Source organism: Phlebotomus argentipes, unplaced genomic scaffold, assembly GCF_947086385.1.
Source record: "Phlebotomus argentipes unplaced genomic scaffold, Phlebotomus argentipes genome assembly scaffold_4, whole genome shotgun sequence".
Lineage (NCBI taxonomy): Eukaryota > Metazoa > Arthropoda > Insecta > Diptera > Psychodidae > Phlebotomus > Phlebotomus argentipes.
The window spans coordinates 1,605,194-1,627,373 of record NW_026776174.1 but is presented as its reverse complement, the minus strand read 5'-3'; the positions used below and the strand labels follow the sequence as shown (position 1 = coordinate 1,627,373).

Here is a 22,180-nt window from a genome sequence, read left to right as displayed (position 1 = left end):
TCAATATTTTTCATTATACTAAAAGCTCATTCTACAATATTCATTCATCTCGCTGTTTTGCGCAGAAAAAAAAGGGAACGAAACCACACAATTTGTTACACTCATCTTTAGCCCTATATATGGATTATTTGCAGAAGTGAAGCGAATGGCCGAGAGAAATGTAGCAGAAAAGTATGAACAGTCTCTCCACCCCCGCAATATATCTCATACTGAGAGTGCCTCATATATTCACAACCATCCCTGATTTCAAGTTGGTCATTATATTCCACTGTGAGTGTGTCAACGTGTATATTTATTTGCCGGATGGCCGGCCAGGCCGAAGGGACATTCTGGGAATGGAAGAAATCAAAGCACTCTTACCACATTCTCGCCAATGTTGCGAACGATACACTCGAGAATTGCAATTGAACCAGCCTGATAAATTACAGTTGATGAATTCTCTGTGGCAAAGTGGGTCTCGTTGAAGTTGGAGGCAGTGTCTTCACTTTCACTTAATTGGTTATCGACGGCACGAGCTGCAGACTCCGTGGCGCCCATTCTCATGGGCGGCGAACTCGTCTTGTTGATGTGATTAATTCGATTAGCACTTACGTTCGAGCTGACCACCGGCTCCAGTTGATTTCTATTTACACTATTCAGGAAATTTGTGTCCATGTCCGGAAGGTGGCCCCCACCCGAGCTATCTGCCACCACGTGAGATGTCGTCTGAGGTGGCTGAATGAGCCCTATAAGCAGAGGAAACATCCACAATGAATGGCCGTGTGAGGACTTGTGTGTGTGGAAAAAGCAGCAGAGAAAACATAGAACCTAATGTGAGATACTATTTTCAAGATATACGCCATACTGGCCAATTCATGAGTAAATTAGAATGCTCCAGTAATCCCATTACGCCCACACACTCTGGCTGGCGCAAAAGGTACACGAGACAGTGGCTGACGCCCCCGAAATATTGGGCCCAGATCGACTCCAATGAATTTGCCCCCCAGTGGAGGGCGGGCAACATATTGCGATAATTGTATTTTCGGGTAGCGAGAATGTAATCCCATAGCCAGTGAATTAGTTTATCTATCTACCAAATAAGTTTATCGTGGTCCAGTGACTGTCCATCGTGTGCTATTGTCGGTACCCCAAAACTGCCACATAGACAGCCCCAAATGGCGGAGTAACTCCAAACATAAACACTCATTTGTTAGTTGCTCCACTTTCCGCCCATATAGATATACACACATACCATCACCATCACTAATACGGCGTTTACCTAAATGAAATGCGATTTTTCTCTGATTGAATCTCATGGAGTTCAATGTACAAAGTCATTCTGAACCGCAAAAGAGTTGGTTCTCCCCTATTAATCCTTTTAGGCAGAAATTGTTGCATTGTATTTCCCACTCAAAGAACTTCTAGATGCCCTGAACTGCTATGTTTATCCAAAATCTAGCTGAGATACAATCTACTGTGCTCATAAAGTTGAATCTGGGCTTTATGCATGTGTCAAATAAATCGATTATCGCTAGATAATTAAGTGACATCAAAGTGAATGTGTAACAGATATTCCCTAAATCACAGCAACGATCGTGCTTAAATTCAGCACACTCACACCTCAAATCTCAGTCTCTCAATCGCAAATTTTCGCAAAATAATTAACACGATATCACGGAACAATTTCGACCACATTATAATCCTAACCGGAAGCTGCAAAGAAGATACAATATATAAGGCGTCTTAGGCAACACTGAGCGCGATTGACAAGTCAGTTTACTCATCCACACGTTGGGTGTGAGAATTACAAATTTCCCACCCCTTTCCATGTGTGAAACTTTGATGATCCAATTGAAAGTTTATTTGTCTATTAATTCCTCACCCACACACACACACACATGTTACACACTGACTGATGAGAAGACAGAGTGAAACTTGACACATTTATTTAAATTTCCAGCCTCAGTCACCTCTCCTCTTTCATCAAACACCATCGCAATTGGTAATCTAACGGAAATCACATGATAGATAGAATACATTATTCATGGCAGGTGAAATTCTACGCTTCATCCATTCGAGAAGCAATTTAAATTAGTTTTTGCGTCAATAACTCTTCAATGTCTTATCCTACACTGCACATATGCTGCAACTTCATTTATCCATAGGAGAACTTTCATATTCTAGAAGTGAAAATTAGTAGAGAGTGCTCAAAACACAGAAAGTGCCAAAAGTGTAGATCTCGCAATGTTTGCTCGAAAATGAAAGTGAAGTATATATTTCCAATTTCTACAACTCACTTAAGAACAAACTGATGTATTAAATCTGGAGAGAGTTTCTCAAGCACAGGTAAAGAAAATTGAACAAGATCTCACAGAATTAATATTGTTTTTCTCTTAAAAACTATCTCTAAGCATAGATTCTTCATTATAACAATCTCTTTACTTTTCAAGCAAACACAAAACAGAGAGGTTTTATTATCTAATAACGAACGATGATTTTCGATCTACTATATCTGAGAAAGAGGAAATTGTAAGAACAAAACGCTCCTCAACTATCTATTCTTCTTCCATTTCACAGCCCCTATTCTGTGACTTATTTGTTCTCACAAAGATTTCCACATTGTGTGCACAAGCTTCTCCCATGAAGACGATGATAAAGTGGAAGTTCAATGTAAGTTCATTCTCGCAAGGCAACTTATTGAACAAGTTCAATTGAAAGATATTGAAGAAGTGTCAACAGATACGAAGATGTTTATCATTGTCAGGCGATATTGCCAATTCCCATCAATCTATTGCGTGCATTTTTAATACATCGTCGTTCATTATTTCACTGAAAGTTGATACAGTATCAGATGACGAAGGTTGGACACCACCTGAGCAATTAGACGATGGATAATGAGGTGTGTGTGCTCCATAAAGGTGGATCGAATTGCCATGAATGTTTAACGAAGAGGATATAATTAATTTTGTCTGGACTCTCAAAGATTGAAATTCAATTGGGGTTCCAGAATTACCTTCGAAACTCCGATACTCCGTGTGGAATTAAATCATTAAGAAGCTTAAGAGTGTATCATTTTGAGTTTACTGCTTCATTTGGCCAATTTGACACTTCTCATCGGTGCCTAATGAAATATTTTGTTTGATCGCATTGAAGATTGCAATTACTCCATCCACACGTTCTTAAGTCATGAGAAGCTCAATTTTACACTCAGTGGTTATGCAGAAAAGCTATAAAGAAATGATGTTAACACATAACGCGTTTCACCACGTCGAATTATGCGAAATGCAAGAGATGAGAATTTTAACTACACACTTTCTTCATCCATCTCTCTCTCTCTCTGGGATATAAAGGATTTTCATTCGCCATCCTATAAATTCGTTCACATTCAAACTTGCTTCAATACTCCTAATTGAATTGGTGCCGTCCAATTTGAAGAAACGAAACGAAATAATTTATCGACAAACAGGACTTGCAGACAAACGAAGAAGACTCCCTTCGAATGTCTTTCTTTGATTCGACGCTCATGAAGTTTCTCACATCACTGATCCGATATCTTATTGAACATGGCATTTTCTGAGGAGAATGGCGAATGCGAAAGACTGAATCTAAGCTGCCTTTTCACTTCCAACAATGGCTGGCAAGTCTGGACGCATTGCGAGCTCTCCTGACCGATGTTCTGCATTCAATGAAGACTCGCTGCTTCTTTCCCACATCTTGACCTCCATCCATTCTCGCCTCCTTGACACACAGTTGAAGTAAGAAAGTTATGGAATAGATTTTTGAGAAAGTTGATGGAAATTCCACTTTCAATTGAGTTCAATATCGCATCTTCAACTCAATTTGGCATATTTCTTGCCACATTATGTTTTATCCATTCTTCCTGATGGTGAATAAATTACATATGTGAGTATGGAAATAAAAAAAAATAGAACTTGCAATCAATGAAAATGTTATTTATGCATTGAAATGTTGCAGCTGTTGTCAGCCTAAATTAAACGATTATAATCTAATTTCCATAAAAATTAAAATACTCTATAAAGTCTATTATTTATGCACGTGCACCATATTGCAAATAATGATAAGTATGAGGTAACATAAATAACATTTATTTTGTATTTATTATCAATTTATCAAAGTTACAAATCACACTCCATTTTGATTGCAATTAATTTACAAATTCATTTAAATTATGAAATCTATACATATATTTCTCCGCAATCGCCCCAAAACAACAAGTCCTGTGTAAAATTTCGCAAATGTAATTATCAGCGACGTTCTAATATTATCCCCTCAAGCGCCATTAAAGTCACCCAGTTTCTAATTTATTCACCGAGACAAATGCGAAAGTGATAGAGTGTCTACTTGTGGGTTTACAGAATTATAACCGATCCACAACTGACCATCGGGGAACCGTATAAACCACCAATAAAACCGGCTATATTCCCTGAGCATATAAATCAATTCCGAGTGCGACAGGAGATTTCCACCTCTTGAAAGTTCGACGGTGTTACACCAGAATGCGAATCATTGAATTACTAGGGGAAAAGTTGGAAAGTTTGAAAGTCTTTTTGTCTGGTTGTCAAAGGAGCATTTCCCTAGTGAAAATGTCAGACATAAATTTTAATTGTCCCACCTTTGCAACCCATTTCTCAAACCCCCAATGCTGTAGAAATTAAATTAAATTGCACTTTTTCCACCTACAAATCTTTTAGTCGTGTTTCTCCTACCCAAAATACTACAAAAAGGGAAAATTAATTTATGTTATAAAATTGATTTTCCCACGTTTCCCTTGTTGCCCCACCCATCAACATGTGCATGCAATTTTCCACCCACTTGTTCACCTAGATTTTTAGGTATTCTCACGAGGGGATAGCCATTTGGCATGTCATAGTTTTTGGTAATTATTCCTCCTCATTCCATTCCACGAGGGTGTGCAATTTTAAATCTGTGTATAAAGCAATATTTCGGTAGATTGCCAAACCCCTTTTGGAATCGCAATACTAATTTTGTTACACTCCAAATTTCCCGCCATTTACATGTTTATTTTTCCATAAAACTCTACTCCAGATTTCCCATTTTATTCCAATCTGGCGCCAGGGACGCTCATTCGGCACGGTGAAAAATTAATTACGATATAAATCATGCCATTTAAATCCCCAGAACATTGCCCAAGAAGAGGAAACTAAAATGTAATTAAAAGCTCGCAATTAAGCATTGATGTTTTGCTCTTCGACACCCCAACTATGGATACATTACCAGCACATTCATTCTCCCCTCACCCCCCCAGCCCATCGTATTTTTCTCAGCGAGGTGAAATTTCCACGATGCCAGTGAAACTTTGATAATTTGAATGGACGCCAATAGGAGCCTCGAGTGCGGATGGGTGATAAAGAAGGGCCAAAAGTGGAAGAATGTCGGCGCCCAACTTTCCTCTCTCTCTCTCTTTCTCTAAGTGTATCAATCTTATTTTTCGGTAGAAAATCTTGACGACTACAATTAGTTTCAATTTGACCCGGGCATTGTATATCTTTAATTAAATTTTAATTTGACTTTATGCTTCACTTGAATTCCTTTCTCTCAGCCAAACAGTTCGCCCCAAGGCTCGCCCATTCCATCTCCCGATGCTCAGACTCGGTCCTGTGATTTGTTTGTGTATTTACCATCTCCGTGCAACTTTTCTTCTTTTTTCCGCCTATTCTGGAGAATGTGAAAAGTGATACTCTCCGTCTTGCCGTAATTCGGAAGACTTTCTCGTTGTATTTTGGGTCAATACACCAAGTCCGTATAAATTACACAATATTGAATACTTCTCCTCCAGCTGATGGTTTGGGGAAGAGACCTAAATGCGTGGAAATTCCTTCCATATCTCTTTTTACTTCAGACCAAGCTTCAGACTGACTGAGTTAAAAGGAAGCTTGACATTGAGCTTTATAGATAAAATGATCATATTATTGATATAAAGAAAAAGATACTTTACAAAATTGAAAAAGCCATCACTGAAATAATATTTCATTCTAATGTTCCTGGTAAAATTTATAACTATATCATAAAGAGAGTGCTGAATTGAACACTTTTCTGAAACAATGTGAAACTCTATACCATAAATTTCAACCAGACAAATTACCATGATTGCGTAATCGAAGTGTTAATCTATTGTCTGCAGTATTATTTGCAACTCTGCCTAAGGAGACTCGCGTCCTCATCTTCTCCCCACAGAGAGAGAGAGAGAGAACAGAAATGATGCTCAATGTGGGGAGGTTTTATATACTTATATGGAAACGAGAGACACACATTCTCGGGAGAAAAAGTATATTTTTGGAAAAAAAACGAGAAGGCTCACACTCACCATTTCCATCCTTCGCAAATCCGAGCACCATAAATATTGTCGACCATCTTGCCAGAGTGTCTAGAAGGGCGATGAAATTGCCTCGTCTCGTGCGGCCGCCTTTTCGGAGCATTAGGAATAATAAGGATTTAGGTTCACAAACGCTCAAACGACCACATATCACTCGCTTCTTGAAATATTGTCTTGTTTTCCGAGGAGCCACATGCTTGCTCTGATTTGTTCCGTGTCTCGCTGTGTCTCCGCCGGCAATGAGCAAAAATCACGCTCATTCCAGACTTAACACGGAAATCTCCTCGTCCAGGATCTCCTCACACCATGTGCTCTCTCTCTCTTCACGGGGTGCAAAAACTCCACATCACATTTCAATTCATTAATGAAAATCACATTTGTCAAAATAGTACATTTGCCACGTTTTGATTTTGCCTCTGTTGATTTTCCTCTCTTTGCCGCCTTTTTGCCTCACCGTCACTCTTTGCCCATGACAGAGAAGAATTATTCTCCAATTTGTGCAAATTGTGGATTAATGGGCTGTACGTGAATGAGATAAGTCACAATTTTTTATTCATACACTTTTTTTTGTAGTAGAGCATGCCTCTGCCATATAAATTTATGTCTCTTTTGCTTGTTGAACTGCTGCCATTATTATTCACGATACTATCAATAAATTATTCTCTGGAGCTAAAAAGTGATTTCCCTTAGGGGTTAGTCACCCTGTAAAGAAAGTGAGAAGAGGAGAGCAGATTAGGGAATGTGTGAGAGAATTCCAATGGTTTAAACAAGAGGAAAAATTGAGTGTTATTACATAGTTATGGGAATTTCTGACATATCGAGTGTTCGAGAGTAATAGCTCTGTTGATAAATCAAGTGTGAAAAAATAACATATAAATTATTTAGAATCATGCTCGTGTGCTTCAACCCAAGCCGCGGTATTCAATTTAAATGACATAAATTAATCTGCATGGAGTTGAAAAAGTGTTTGGATGTTTCCACCACCAGCCAAGCACCATCACCATTAATTCTCAAGCATATATTCATCTCCTTAGCGTGCAAGAAAATCTCACCCTCAACACGCACAATCATTCTTCATCTCAATATATTTTCACTTGTCTTGCGAGACATTTAAATTACCATAATATATGACGTTAAATATTGCATCATTATTGTGTCATTACGACGTTTGTCGCTGGGAGAGAGAATAACACACAGTAAATCCTCTAAATTCCCACATGATACCCCCCATTTTCTCGGGGGCTGAAGTGAGACGAAATGGCATGAGACCCGGAAATCAAAAAGACACAGGCACACATTTCACTGTGAGGGAGTGAAGTCTTCAATGGGAAATGCGAAGAGGAAAATGTAGATTGTGAGCTGAGGGACTGTCTCGGGGGCAAAATCCCTCTTCAACCTTCCACTTGATTCTGGGGCTAGGAATTATTACATATATTGCATTATGAAGACAGCGACAGGGTATTTTTCAGCGGATGACAGAAGAAGAAAAGACGAATGGAATGCCCAAATAGTCTCCACTTACTTTGAATATCTCCCCCAGTCTTGGCACAAATCTGTGAGATTTGCAGAGTGTGCAAAGAAAGCTCACGTGCAGCATCCATATTCACCGTGAATGCTCATCCTGGCCACGGCAGAGCTCAAGTTATGTGGCACACGGGAGCAGGAAATCCCTGCCGAGTTGCAACCCAGGTAAATTGGATTGCCATGTTAAGTCATAAAATATAGAGCGAACAATGGAGATCCTCCTGAGACGATCACCTCTCGAGTGGTTCACCGCGAGAAAGCCACACCAATTGTCCTTGCACCTACATATATATACCATTTAAATATTCAGCCAAAAGAAATCCACATCGCTGCAGAAACATCCTCCGAACGCTCAAAATGCGGTCTTCCTGCATGGGAACGGCCAAAGAATTCCATTCGCTTCCTTGCACCTTTTAAATAATAATTAAGCAAGCAAAAGACATTAGCCCACATTCACCTAAATGCCTCAGGTAATCCCACCCCCTCCGCGTCCTGACAGAGCATGAAATCCCTTGTTTTGTCTCACCACCGCGCAAATTTATTGCACAACCCATCCTCAAGATTACTCTGCGAGGTTAGGAAATGATACAGCATTACCATTTATGTTTGTGTTTCAAGACATTCTCGCCCAGGCAAGGTAATAATTTGTTCACGCGAGAGAAAATCCACCCAAAACTAAAGCTTTTCCACCTTCGTGCCACCCCTTTATTCGGCTAATTCTGCAACTCAAATTGGAACAGCGAGAGCCATTTCGCAGTGTATAAGATGAATGAAGATCCAAAGCTTTGCGTATTTCATTGAAGATACTTCCATAAAGTCAAACTAAAAAATTAATTAAATATTCAGCAGAATTCAAATCTACACTTTGTCTGAATTTCATCCACATAGATGCAACTAATTCCAACAAAACACCTTGACAACGAAGACACACACACAATATGTAACACTCTAACTTGCTGTTCTCATTATTTGATTGCCTCAAGTGAATTTATATGCAAAATTTACATTCACATCCACTTTCGGGCATCTTTATAGGATGCTACCTGTGGTGAAAATGCTCGTAGCGCTGAAGCTTCGCCTCAGCCAAGGAGGAGCATGCGAAAGTATAATCAATAAAAGGAAAGTTTTGCGGATAATAACAGAGAAGATGGAGCGAGAGAGGAATTTCTATTATTGCAAGCAACACATGGAATATTCAGCAGATTTCATTTTCTACACGTGTGAATTTCCCCGAGAAATTCACAAAGTACATTTTAACTTTTGCTAATATTTGCGTCAGGATTTTTATATTCTTCCTAGTGAGAATTCCTTACACTTGGCATGCGACCTTCTCACAAGACATTCGGAAGATTGAATTGATATTCATACCGATGCAGGAATAATAGGAAGATGGGAATGAAACAGTAGGGAAAAGATTGTAAATCGCCAAATTTCATTTGAATTTCTCTTTTTGCCACTTTTATCCCCCCAGAATGGTGAAATGGAGGCAAGCGGAAGCCTTCGGAGATATTAAATGGCGTAACACGAATTGAATTGAATTTATTTGCGTGCTTTTGTGCTGAAAATAGTCCTATCGTAAGTGCGAAATACTGCACCCGCGAGAATAGATCCTTTCTGGACCATTTTCGGCACCTCTCTAATGGCATACAACCTGTATCAATTGTAAATTTTGGCGGGAAAGCGCCTCGCCATGAAATGTGTGTGGATATAAGGTGGCCATTCAATCCGCAGCTCTCTGGCGTGTATGTATTATTTTAAATGGTCCACACCATTGGGTTTATTCTGCACCACAAGCGTATAAGGGCGGATTTAGAACGCCATTCAATTGACAATTCACGGCGCAAAGTGGTGAGAAAAAATCAATGGTAAAATTCCCAGGTGTTTGCTCGATAATCCACAAGCATGGGTACAGAAGCTGAGCTCTCTTGTGTGCTTTCCAGATAAATTATTTCATGTTTGCCATAGAGATATTTTTACAGAATAAATCAGTTGGACTGTGGGTTAAACAAAACATTCGAAACTGTTTCAACCAACACACATTTCTGGTTCATTGCACTTCTCAACTAAAGTAAAAAGAGCCGGAAAAAATCACTGAAACATTCAGATTTCACACCGAACCCGCAATTACTATTAATTACACAATTCAACATTATGTTTTCATATTATATGTTCACATAAATTTTCACACTCTGTAATATGCCATCTCTTGAAGCGACTATGCACTATTTGAGCAAATTCAGCAATTTTCAGTACGGAAGCGCACAAAGTGAATCGCGTAGATGTGGAAATTTTTTTCAATTGGCGGTTTTACATGACAATTTTATGCCATTTTCCTTCAACATTTCATTTTGCAACAATGATTGCTATTGTGAAACCTTTCACGAGCTCTCCACACGTCCTGATCCAGCAACACTGAATGCGTGTCTGCGCCCCAAGCCATCTCACCCCCCCATTCCATCGTGACGCCACCCTTTCTGAGCCAGGAAAAATAGCACCTCTTTTCAATTTTACAGTGTCCCCGGTAATGTGACAAACTCTTTGCTGGGTGGCTGCTCAGGAGCAATTTTAAATGTTAATTGTGTGAAGGAAAGTGTCCCAGAGGTGCCTCATATTCCCACCGCCATTTACAAAGTGAGTTATGACCACATAAAAAAGTCACGTGGGGGTGTGTGGCGATGTGTGTAAACTACTTTTGCCATTATTCTCCCTACCAAACAAAAGACCGTAGGATGTGACACGAAAAATGAGTCAAATAAATCTATTCTCATAGACAAAACAGGGGTAAAATATGGGGGTATTATTAACCATCTCATATTCCCCATGGATATGTCGAAAATCTTGAATAAGGGCCCTTGCAACCCTTAATCTTTAAGGGAATATTGTTTAAATAGTAGAGTCAAAAAGTCCTTCTTTTTCACCATGCACAATCAGAAAAGCAATTTGTCTTCTTTGCTAGACGGAATAGATTAAGGTTAAGCAGGTTCAGGAAATAGAAAATGCAGAAATGCAGATCTTAAATCCACTCTTGACGAGAATTTACCTAAATCGTATGTGATTGAACGGAAGATATCTGTGCAGACGTGTCAGCCTGAGTCGACAGGCGAAGGAGGAATTCTTCTTCTTGCACAAACATAAATCGTTTCTAACGCACGGAGTCTAACTATCAGACAAGTGCCTGACACAATAGATCTTTCACCCAATAATGCCCCAGAAAATCCCATTAATACCATTGATTATCGCTGAAAAGAGCCAACATGATAAATCATTCACACAAGAGAAGTATGGGTGATATTCCCCACACTGACAGTCGCCCCAGAGGGACCCGCGCCAGAGCACGAGGACAATGGTGGATTATTCTTTCATACATATGTATAAATTTTGTTCTGCAAATAACTAGTTTCCTGTGAAAAATTAATGATCCGCGTTGAATAAACCGCACATTGCTTGCATTATATCGCAAACTCACGTTCGGTGGGCGAAAAAGTGTGGGAAGAAGTGAAAAAATTGCGGAAAATATTGGGAAAAACGGCGGAAAAATGTCTCTCATAGGAAGTTTGGTGGGAAAATCTCCCTTTTTTCAATAACGAGGTATTTCGAGTGAATAATATGTTCACATTACGCATCATCGTCATTGTTATAAGAAGCTTTAGGGATTTCTGAGCTTACAAACACACTCTTTGCAAATCAACCTAATCAATATGCCAATTTTGCCAACAGCACCATTTCCAGGAGAATCATGAATCGATACGTGACGTAAGAAGGTAGACTTCACGAAAACTAATAACATATATCGATAATTATAAATTTAAATGTGAGGATTACCATTTAATATGCTCTTATCCACTCAGTGACCCATTTTCCCAAAAGCACACCAATTTGGCTCTTAAGCAGCCAGTATTACTCAAAAATTAAATCCCAAATTTCACTTGTGAGTGGAATAAATTTCGCTTATTATCATTAGTAAAATTAGTTCACTCTTTGCCTACATAAATTAAGGAGCAAGCTTTGAATTCCCCGAAATTTTTGGCACAACTTCATGAGCATCTCCAAAATATTTTTGACTGAATTAACTTTTATAGTTCATTAGCTGGTAATTTGGACGGAAACCAAGAAAACCTCAGTGCCAAAGTATACGCGATATACGATAAACACAGCGAGAAGTGGATTTGGTATTGGAATAAATTTTGGTACATGAAGAAGAATAGGTATAACAGACTTTGTACAAAACAGATCCTGAGTAGGCAATTAAAAAGTCATGACTTCCGCTCTTTTTTTCGTATAAATAATTCGCAGCAACAAAATCTCATAAAATAAACATCATTTGAGATACAATTAACATTTATCTCTCACAATGCAATTAAGCACAATCAATGTCTACGAAGAATAAAGAAAAGCTTCCTTACAAAATCCCCAATGATCATATCTTTCCCTTAACAAAAGGCTGTGCGCATTGCGATTGTGAATGACATTCTCTCCATGGCCTGATATGCTAATAGGCCGTTGTTTCATTCCGGATTCAAAAATCTCATCGTTCATCAAACAATAAGTGAGTTCCGGAAGGAACAAAAAGATACCACCAATAAAACAGTTCGCAGAGCGAACAGTGAGGAATATTGAAATGAATACATTCATCAAACTCTTTTTGTCACAATCCAATAGAACTTTTTCATGCTTGTGCTGTTTTGCTCGGCAACGTGCGCTTTTTTATCTTTTCCAATTCAGCGAGAGCCGTAACAACAGATTATTGAAAGCTCAATTGTTCCATGGCGGTATTTATGTTGGGAAATTAAATGAATGACTCTGAATTTGGCACAATTGTCTCAAGTTTGTGGGAAAGACGATAAAAATTATTTTACTGTTCTCACCAACAGCTTCAAATTACGCCACCGGCAGTGATCGTTAAAACACCGCTTTCGCAGTCTTTTTTGATGACTTTCACTTCTTTACCAAACTCAAGCACTGCTCCAGTGAATTGGAGCTGAATTTGAGACGCAATGCCACACAAGAGGCGCCCAGCCGTGATCGTCTAGTGGTCATGACACCTCGTTGTGGCCGAGGAAGCCCAGGTTCAATTCCTGGTCACGGCAGAGCCTGACTTTTTGCTATTCCCTCCGGAAAATGGTCGCTTTTAGCCCTTCTTTCTTCCGCACGAAAATTGCTGGAGACTCAGGCGTTGGAGTCACTCAAGAGGCGCCCGGCCGTGATCGTCTAGTGGTCATGACACCTCGTTGTGGCCGAGGAAGCCCAGGTTCAATTCCTGGTCACGGCAGAGCCTGACTTTTTGCTATTCCCTCCGGAAAATGGTCGCTTTTAGCCCTTCTTTCTTCCGCACGAAAATTGCTGGAGACTCAGGCGTTGGAGTCACTCAAGAGGCGCCCAGCCGTGATCGTCTAGTGGTCATGACACCTCGTTGTGGCCGAGGAAGCCCAGGTTCAATTCCTGGTCACGGCAGAGCCTGACTTTTTGCCATTTCCCTCGGGAAATGATCGCTATTGACCCTTTTCTCTTCCGCACGAAAATTGCTGGAGTCTCAGGCGTTGGAGTCACTCAAGAGGCGCCTAGCCGTGATCGTCTAGTGGTCATGACACCTCGTTGTGGCCGAGGAAGCCCAGGTTCAATTCCTGGTCACGGCAGAGCCTGACTTTTTGCCATTTCCCTCGGGAAATGATCGCTATTGACCCTTTTCTCTTCCGCACGAAAATTGCTGGAGACTCAGGCGTTGGAGTCACTCAAGAGGCGCCCGGCCGTGATCGTCTAGTGGTCATGACACCTCGTTGTGGCCGAGGAAGCCCAGGTTCAATTCCTGGTCACGGCAGAGCCTGACTTTTTGCTATTCCCTCCGGAAAATGGTCGCTTTTAGCCCTTCTTTCTTCCGCACGAAAATTGCTGGAGACTCAGGCGTTGGAGTCACTCAAGAGGCGCCCAGCCGTGATCGTCTAGTGGTCATGACACCTCGTTGTGGCCGAGGAAGCCCAGGTTCAATTCCTGGTCACGGCAGAGCCTGACTTTTTGTCATTTCCCCTGGGAAATGATTACTTTTCCTCAAGTATGAAAAATACCTCACAAATCCGCTCCATTTTCCCATATAATTCAGAGAAATTCAATCGCTAAATTCAAAGAATTTCATACAGATAGAAATGGATTTAATAATTTAATCACATTTCCTCTGATTGTGTTCTGAGAACTTCTTATGTCTGAAATATAACTTTCCATCACATTCCATTGGCGAATCTCTTTTAAACACAATAGAATTCTTACGAGCTTTCACAGCGTCGGTAAATGATTACTTGATGCAATATAAAAATTCTTCATTTTTCCTCAATAACCCTTGAATGGATGATGACGTGCAGAGATGAGCACTCAATTTCATATAATATTTATTGTCATCCTGACAGAAGTCAATAAACTTTAAATAATATAACTTCATTTTATTTTAGATTCGAATTTTCATTGCACTGCTCTGCACATGAGACTTTTCATTGCGTAGAATATTGCTATTGTTTGGTGAGAATTCTTAACATAAATTTGAGCACACACATTTAATTATCTTCTCGTGATTTAATTCATCAACTCTAAAGTTATTTCGTAAAAATGCTCAGAAGCATCATACAAACAATACCCATCACTTGACTATATACTTTCAGAGCACTATATACTATACACCTCAATTGAATCATCAACAAACAATGGCGAAATGCATTTCCTGGGATGCATCAAGCCATCACCACCATAATTATATACTCCGCAACGTTTCTGTTTCCTTAGAACTCCTGTTCATTTCGTTAATTAGAGAACGTCGAAAGCTTGGAAAAGCTTCTATTTTACCACATTTATACAATACACGTTTGATTTTTTTTCCCATTTTCCACTGTAAACGTAAAACAGCGGGAAATTAAATAAAAAATCATCAACTTCTGTAAGTAAAAACAATACGAAAACGCAATCTTTCCAAGTAATTAAATTATAATTTTATTTGCTTATCATAATTTATGAAAAAGAGTCCAAATAGTATTTTAATCTTGATTTTTCTGTTTTACTGTCTAATAAGTTTACTTGTTTATCTCGATGAGAATCGAAAAAAAAGTCGAAGCAACTGTTTGAAAAGTACTTTGAATTTTGTACTACAAACAAACTCACTAAATCTATCTCGTCATTTTCTCTCACATCCCACTCGAAAACTAAGACTTATGCAAAGGAATTACGATGGAAAGCTTACAAAGTTTCTCTTACAATTTGGCGACTTTTCCAAAGACATTTTCATACGAGGAAATTAAGAAGTTAATCCCTGAAAATGTACAAGTGCATGAATTCTAAACAACTCAAGATGTTCACTTAAACTTTCACATTTGCTCAGCTATTCACTCCGCGAGCAGAGAGAATGTAAATTTTGCTCAGCACGAGCGAAATGATAATTAAGAATTTGTTTCTTCGATATACACTCTTTTTTCCTCTTCCATGGAAAATAACATCACCCACGTTCCGGGAAATTGATGGAAAACCAAATTGATAAGTTCGGGAAAAAAAGGACGCAATGGAAGTGAAATAACAATAAAAGAAGTGAAGGGAAAAGAAAGTGGAGTGTTTGGAATAAAAATGAAGCATTATACATCAATGCGAAAATTCCTCATGCACGAAAAAGGGAAAAAGAACAGTGGGTGAAATAAGGGAAAACCGAAAAGTGAAGAAAAACAGCATCGACAAAAGAATTTTTTCGTCTCAACAAGATACACTTTATTAAAATTTCATTGTTGCCAAGATATTCAGTGGGAATTGGGGGCTCTGTCCGATGAGTTTATTGAATTTTTGCCCCTCTTCAGACCACTCTTCATGAGGAGAGACGAGCAAATGCTGCGTCTCTGTCTTTTAGTCCCCACTCGAGGCCACTTTTCTGTCAGTACACTTGATGTTAATCCGAAATTTCACGGGAAAACCTCGGCATAATCTTCACAAATATATGTATACACTTGTTATATCCCTAATACCTTTACACCATCCAAATTTTCACTCGAGGTCATTGAAACAATTTCCTTCGACTTTTTTCTCTTCAGCAAACACACATAGGTATGTGTGGTGCAAATGTGTATATCTCTTCGTAAAACAGGAAGACCTGTAACAATGCTAATAAAATTTTACACACTCTTTCCCTCCACTTTATGTCTGTGTGTGTGTGTGTATTTCACAAGAAGTTGAAGAACCGACAGATTTAGGATAATAATATTTGCACATAATGAAAATTGAGTCATTATTCGCAGTAAATATTGTAATCTGTACAGAAATTACATAAACGTTTTACTTTAATTATCTTTTTCTTCATTTTGCACAAGCAAAGCAACTTTAAACAATAATTTCACTTGAACTCTACAGCAATTAAGAAGAGCTTTGTTGAAAAATTTATTTCTAGAACACCGTTTAGAACTGAGACGTTTCAAAGACTAAATATCCCGTGTCACAATTGATAATTTTCTCAATGACAGTAAATTGAAAAAATTATTTTCACCATTTAATCGTTGTTAAAAAATTCAATCATTTCTATGTGTGTGAAATCCATGAATTATTATCATTTTCAACTCTGTCCAACTTTGGGGTGAAAATGAAAGAAATGTCAGGATATAACGAGACAAAATAAAACCCATTGAGATGAATTTTTTACTTTTTTGAACTCAAGTCAACTGCCAAGGTATGGAAGGTGTGCACGAGGAGTTTCCAGCACATAAATGAAGGATGAAATAGCGTGGGAAATAAAAGAGTACGTATGAGAGATATGGAGAAGGTGGAAAATTACATCCCAATTTGAATTTCACATCCACCCTTAGCATTTGTACCCTTCGTTTTCGGTGTGGGAAAAAGGCACAGCAATTTCTTGAGGGAGAAACAATCCAAACTCATCCTTATCGCCACCATCATTGATTCACTCCACCTTTGATGATGCTTTTGTGGACGAAAGGTGTGTGTGAATAAATGTATTTTGCCTCTTCCACCCACCATAGACATTGTGTTTTATTGGTGAACACATGTATGGGAATTTTTCCATCTATTGTGTGCGAGAGACAGAATCTCACATTGGTTATTATTCATTGGGATGCCTTTTATCACGACTTTGCCAAATTACATTAGCGCGATTGCCCAAGTGTCGTTGATTGCGTCGCTTCAATCGCAATTTTATTCATTAAATCGCAAAATTCCACCTATTCCATTGCCTTTTCTTCTTCCCAATATTCTTTTCCACAACACACATAATGGTGTTTATGTGCCATTTTCCCCTGGGCACGGAATAATTCAGCCTCTCGCCGAGGGTGCGACAGGAGACAGGCAGTGAGTGAAAGTGTGACTAACAGTATGAATTATGGGAGACAGAATATGGTGTAAAAGCCCTGCTTAATAAATTGACGAGTCATTGGAAATTTGAACCAATTGTCGTCACGTACAAGAAGTGAATTGTACAAATTGTACAAGGGATGCGCGTCCCAATGGAGGGGGAATTAAAATGAATTAACTGTCGAAGCCCCCGATAATTCACGGATCACTCCACCAAATCATCCGCATGCTTTTTCCACCCCTTAGCGTTCGATCCCCGTCGAAAATGTAATGTCACACAACCCCCGAGAAGCCCAAAATGCGGGGCGTGAGAGGGAAAAAGGGGCGCCAGAGTGCTGTAAAATTGAGGGTTGATAAACAAATAAATCGTTGCGGTTCGCTTCTAACCATTTACAAGCAGTGCAAACCCCTTATTATCTGTGAGCCAAACAAAACCCCTTGTATTATTTATCCCCCTCTCGTTCAACATAATAAACCGCCAGAGTAAACTGCAACATGAAACCGCGCGCTTGCCGACGCAATTTGCCACATCGCACATATGACAACATTTTGTCAATGTAATTTTTTAATATGCCACCCCTCGAGTCCCGTCCCTTCTCTGGTCCTTGGGCCCAAGCAAAGGGATGTTGTCGCATAATGAGTGACTTCCATCCTGGGAGAAACACCCTTCTTAGCCACCGCAACACGCACATCATTAGGCCTACTTGGGTGGCTGAAATTTTCCACTCCTGAAAAATCACCCTCGACAGACTTGCCGCACGACACAATCTTAATTGAACGAATTTTTCATGCTAAGCATTTCATGCTTGTTCCCATAATGACCACATTATGTATGAATTCCCCAAGATTTTTGCCCTTGATCCACTTTCTAAGCGACGAACGAGAGGTCAAATTGTTCACTCGTAATTGTCTGTCTCATTCCATGGAAATCATTACAACGAAAACACTATTTTCCATGGGTTGAGGACTTCTGCGTAGATGACCCAGCAAAATTTCAACTAACTTTGTAAGAAGAATAAAGGGGATAAAATTTTGAAAACATACCTAAATAAATTGACATATTGCTGCAAAAGAAACCTGGGATAAATTACATGCCTTTGACATTGAAAATACACCGACGCTTTTGAAACTTTCACTGGTCGGTTGCATAAAATGTAAATAAGAGCATCCAACTAATAAAATGTAAATCTCTGTCATTTGAGGATTTAATAGAGCAGTGTGACTGTGAACATTTAGTTGGCGACATAAATTGCATTATCCAATGTGTATGTAAATATTATTCTTGCAAATCTCATTATTTTCCACCCACCGTTGATGGTTTATAATCTCTCCGGTATTATTTTTCATACTAGGAATTATTGCTGAAAATGCGACTGAAGGGCTGACGACACAAACATAGCAAATCCCATTATGGCAATAATAACAGTTGTTAACAGCATCTAAAATTCAAGTGGAGTGAGATCGACGCACGAAGGGGTGTGAGTTGCTTAAAGAATCGCATAGATGGGTGAAATACAATGCTGCTGGAAATACAACACTGAATAATTTGTAGCTCCTTTGCTGTGTCTCTGTAAAATTTGCCAAATGCGCCAAATGAGTTTCCCGCTTCATTATTCGTATCAAGAGAGCTTTTGCTTCGCATGTGCCATGGCGAAAAGTTGCGACTTTGGACGCGGGATGGGTTGCAAATCAAATTTCTCATCAAAAGCTCTTCTCAACGCGAACGCGGCTCTGTTGAGAATTGCGAGGGCACACAAATTACACAAAGTGGAATGAATTAGATATTTCCACAGGGTCTGTGGCATATACAATCTGTGCGTGGTCAGAGGAAGGAGACTCTAGCAATTTGTAGGCATTCCATTACAGATAGTATAAGACAGAGACTTCTCCAGTATATTCAAGTCAATCTCGAGTAATGGTTGGAAATAAAGAAATTCCACGAAGCTTAGTTGCTTTCCCAAATCACGAATTCGATCGACGGAAGAAAAAGTGTCCGTGCCTTTTATCTTAATGCCCATTCTAATGCCACAGTGTCTTATATCACTGATAAATACTCCTAATATTCGTAGTAAAATTTTATAGTGCCATTCAAATTTATTCGGATTGCAAATGGAGAGCGGAGCGGGCCAACCGATTGGCCCCTCGGAAGGGTGTGACTTTGACACAATGAATGTACAAGGAGTACATAGGATCCACACCACAGAATGGAGCCATACAAATTTTATGTACTGCAAGAGTCAAGCGTCTCTAATCGTCTAATAACATCCACCCTAGAGCCGCATACATCGTCATCATCATTAGGAGAACCGACCAAGTGCGCCCTCCACCCCATCCGCCCTCTCTCCTCACGGCCGTATTTTAACAATGAGCGATGACATTTAATTAGAAAATGCGCAAAGAAAATTCCGCCATGGAATGAAGATATTAAATCATAACTTTTTTATATATATACATTCATTCATCGAGCGCACGACATGAGAGAGATGATGAGTTTGAAGGCCCAATTTTGTGGCTGTCGGAGTGAAAGAAAGAGGCACATTCCCAAAATATTAATATTCATTAAATTGTCAAATCGAAAGGTTCGAAGTGCGTGCAAGAGGGTGATGATGACGAAGAGAGAGAGAAGCGAGTCTCTGAGAAAATTTTACCAATTTCTCCACACTCTCTCAGCCGCCCGCCCAACTGCTTCGGCCCACCCACTCCCGAAGGCAACAATATGCAAAGTGTGTCTCCTTATTTATGGTTTTTTTTTCTCCTACACCTTCCCACCCAAAGACTCATAATGATATTTAAGGCAAAAAGGGAGGCAGGAAGATGATAAAAAAAAATCTATGATTAATGAAGTGTCCAGCACACGATGACGGTTTAAGACGAAGAGGAAGCAGTAATGGCATTTTGCAGGGGAAGTTATTTTAATCAGTTCCTCTTAAATCGAAATTCCGTCAGGTAGAAGGGACGACGAAGCGAGATGGAATGCCGTATAGAAGTCACTCTGCTGGGTTTCTATCCGAAGGACAACCCGCAAGAAATCCACAAAATTTACCCTCCAACGATTTGACCCTCATCTGAGATACTGTATAAGCAATAAAAATTGTATAATTATTTGAGGGGATGTCTCTTCTATCCGAAAATCATTCATTTTCTACTTATTCTCTGCTCTGTTATTCACCCCCCACGTGGCTTAGCGATGTTCCGTCCAAACCTCAGAAGAATTGTATGTGTGTCTTGTTAAACAAACGATCCCCCAGAATTGGAATGAGAATTATTTATAAGGTCTGTTATCTATATCTCGCTCGTTCGCCCAGGCAATACATCAATGTGGGCTGCTGGAGACAACACCGAAGATGGATGCATAAACAAAATTGGTGAAATCGAAAAAATATTGCAATACGAAATGGATACTTATTCATGATACTTAATTCGTTGAAAATACATCTAATATATCACGTTAAGGCTTGACTTATTCGGGATTGGTGTGAGGAAGATAAATAATATTTATAACTCACTATACATCACACATAGGCACATCCCTCTCACTCATCCACCCCCAAAGCGAAACACCCCCGAGAATATGATTTCCTTCACAGCGACTGTTTCTTTTTCATCACATAAACTTCTATATTGTGTTAAGTATTCCTTCCCTTTTAGCCATCAATATCCCGGCATTGTTCTAATTTTGTCAAAGTTCGACGAGCGCCTCAAAATCCAATTTATGCAATAGACTACAAGCTCAATCAGCTTCAAGTGGCGGGGCAGAGAAGACGAAAGATTAAAGTCTCTATATAGCTTCGCAAAGTTCATGCTTCTTTTCTTTCGTCTGCTCAATGCGCCTGCCGATACATAGTTTATGGAGAAACAAACTCAGTTGTTTCCGCTTCGAGCTCTAAGACATTTCATGTCAAAGACATCAGGAACTCGACTTCTCTTTCCTGTACTCAATGTTAGACTTTTTCCTTAGAAACTGCAAACAGAATCTCTAATCTTTAAGAAGCATTGCATTTAAATGAGCATATAAGAAATCACAGGATTTTTTTTTCTTATTTATATACAGAATATTATTTAAATTTTACAATTCCTGATTGATTGAAGTGATATCGGATGAATTTTGCTGATGATATCACAATTTCCAATACACTGCGTGTGCCAGTTTCAGTTAGGAAAGTTTTATATAAAATTCATACTGAAATTGACGCTTTTCCTTCATCAGGTGTACAGTAAAAAGTTAGACTCGACAAGTAATTACTATAATACATCCCAAAGACGTTATTTCAATATGAAATTTAATAAGAAGAATTTGCAACTTCAGAAACTTGTGCAAAACTATAATGAAATGTGATGAGACGTCAAATTGCATTTTCCATTGCGCCAGAAATCTTGTGTAAACAGTATAATTTTCTTTTCACAGCACTTATTATTGAAAATTTAATTAAATTTATTCAATATTATCAATAGAAATATTCAATTAAACTGCATTCACAGCAAATCAAAATCCGTCTCTTTTCACTTTGCCATATTTAAATTTCCCAGGATCAGAGAGTAAAGTGCAGAGCGAAGAGGAAAAGCAAATATTTGGCAAAATTGCTTCTTTGCATCCGATGTTTAAATTGTGGCATTCTGGTTTTATTATTGAATTGCGCCAGAGTGTTTGTAAGTCGGGGAAAAAGTCCATGAAATCAATATGAGCGGCATTTCGTGGTTGAATCAACAGAACTGTGCCACCACCCAAAACTTCCTACGCCCGTCAATTGGGCCGACACTTTACGCCACAGACAGATTCCGATCTCCCCTATGAATTAGAGAATTAATCTTTAGGGACTTTTCTCCAAAATTCAGCCTAATGGGAAATTCCAGTGCAGAAAGTTAGAGGCTCAGTCGAGTGGTGATATCTGGCAGGGAATCAATTGGGGTGAACCAGAGTCACAGGGCTGTAAATCAATTAATCCGTACCTCACAGTCCATCTGAGTGTTCGCCTTTAATATCGGCACCCCCCTCGCCCGTCCGGGGCG

General features: G+C 39.2%; 1 protein-coding gene and 6 non-coding genes across 8 annotated transcripts in view; 6 read left to right on the top strand and 1 right to left on the bottom strand.

Moving 5' to 3' along the window:
• LOC132257520 (uncharacterized) overlaps nt 1–22,180 on the bottom strand; it is a 29,783-nt gene that overhangs the window by 6,343 nt on the left and 1,260 nt on the right. For both annotated transcript variants that reach the window (XM_059754464.1, XM_059754463.1), the window contains exons 2-3: nt 6,326–7,036; nt 361–725 (exon numbers count right to left, since the gene is read on the bottom strand). In XM_059754464.1, coding sequence (XP_059610447.1) covers nt 361–725; nt 6,326–6,437 — 477 coding nt within the window. In that variant the 5' untranslated portion in view covers nt 6,438–7,036. The remainder of the gene's footprint in view (nt 1–360; nt 726–6,325; nt 7,037–22,180) is intronic.
• Nucleotides 12,874–12,945, top strand: Trnah-gug (transfer RNA histidin (anticodon GUG)). The gene has a single exon. It is a non-coding gene; the product is annotated as a tRNA-His (tRNA).
• Trnah-gug (transfer RNA histidin (anticodon GUG)) lies at nt 13,056–13,127 on the top strand. The gene has a single exon. It is a non-coding gene; the product is annotated as a tRNA-His (tRNA).
• Trnah-gug (transfer RNA histidin (anticodon GUG)) lies at nt 13,238–13,309 on the top strand. Its single transcript has one exon. It is a non-coding gene; the product is annotated as a tRNA-His (tRNA).
• On the top strand, nt 13,420–13,491 carry Trnah-gug (transfer RNA histidin (anticodon GUG)). Its single transcript has one exon. It is a non-coding gene; the product is annotated as a tRNA-His (tRNA).
• Nucleotides 13,602–13,673, top strand: Trnah-gug (transfer RNA histidin (anticodon GUG)). Its single transcript has one exon. It is a non-coding gene; the product is annotated as a tRNA-His (tRNA).
• Trnah-gug (transfer RNA histidin (anticodon GUG)) lies at nt 13,784–13,855 on the top strand. The gene has a single exon. It is a non-coding gene; the product is annotated as a tRNA-His (tRNA).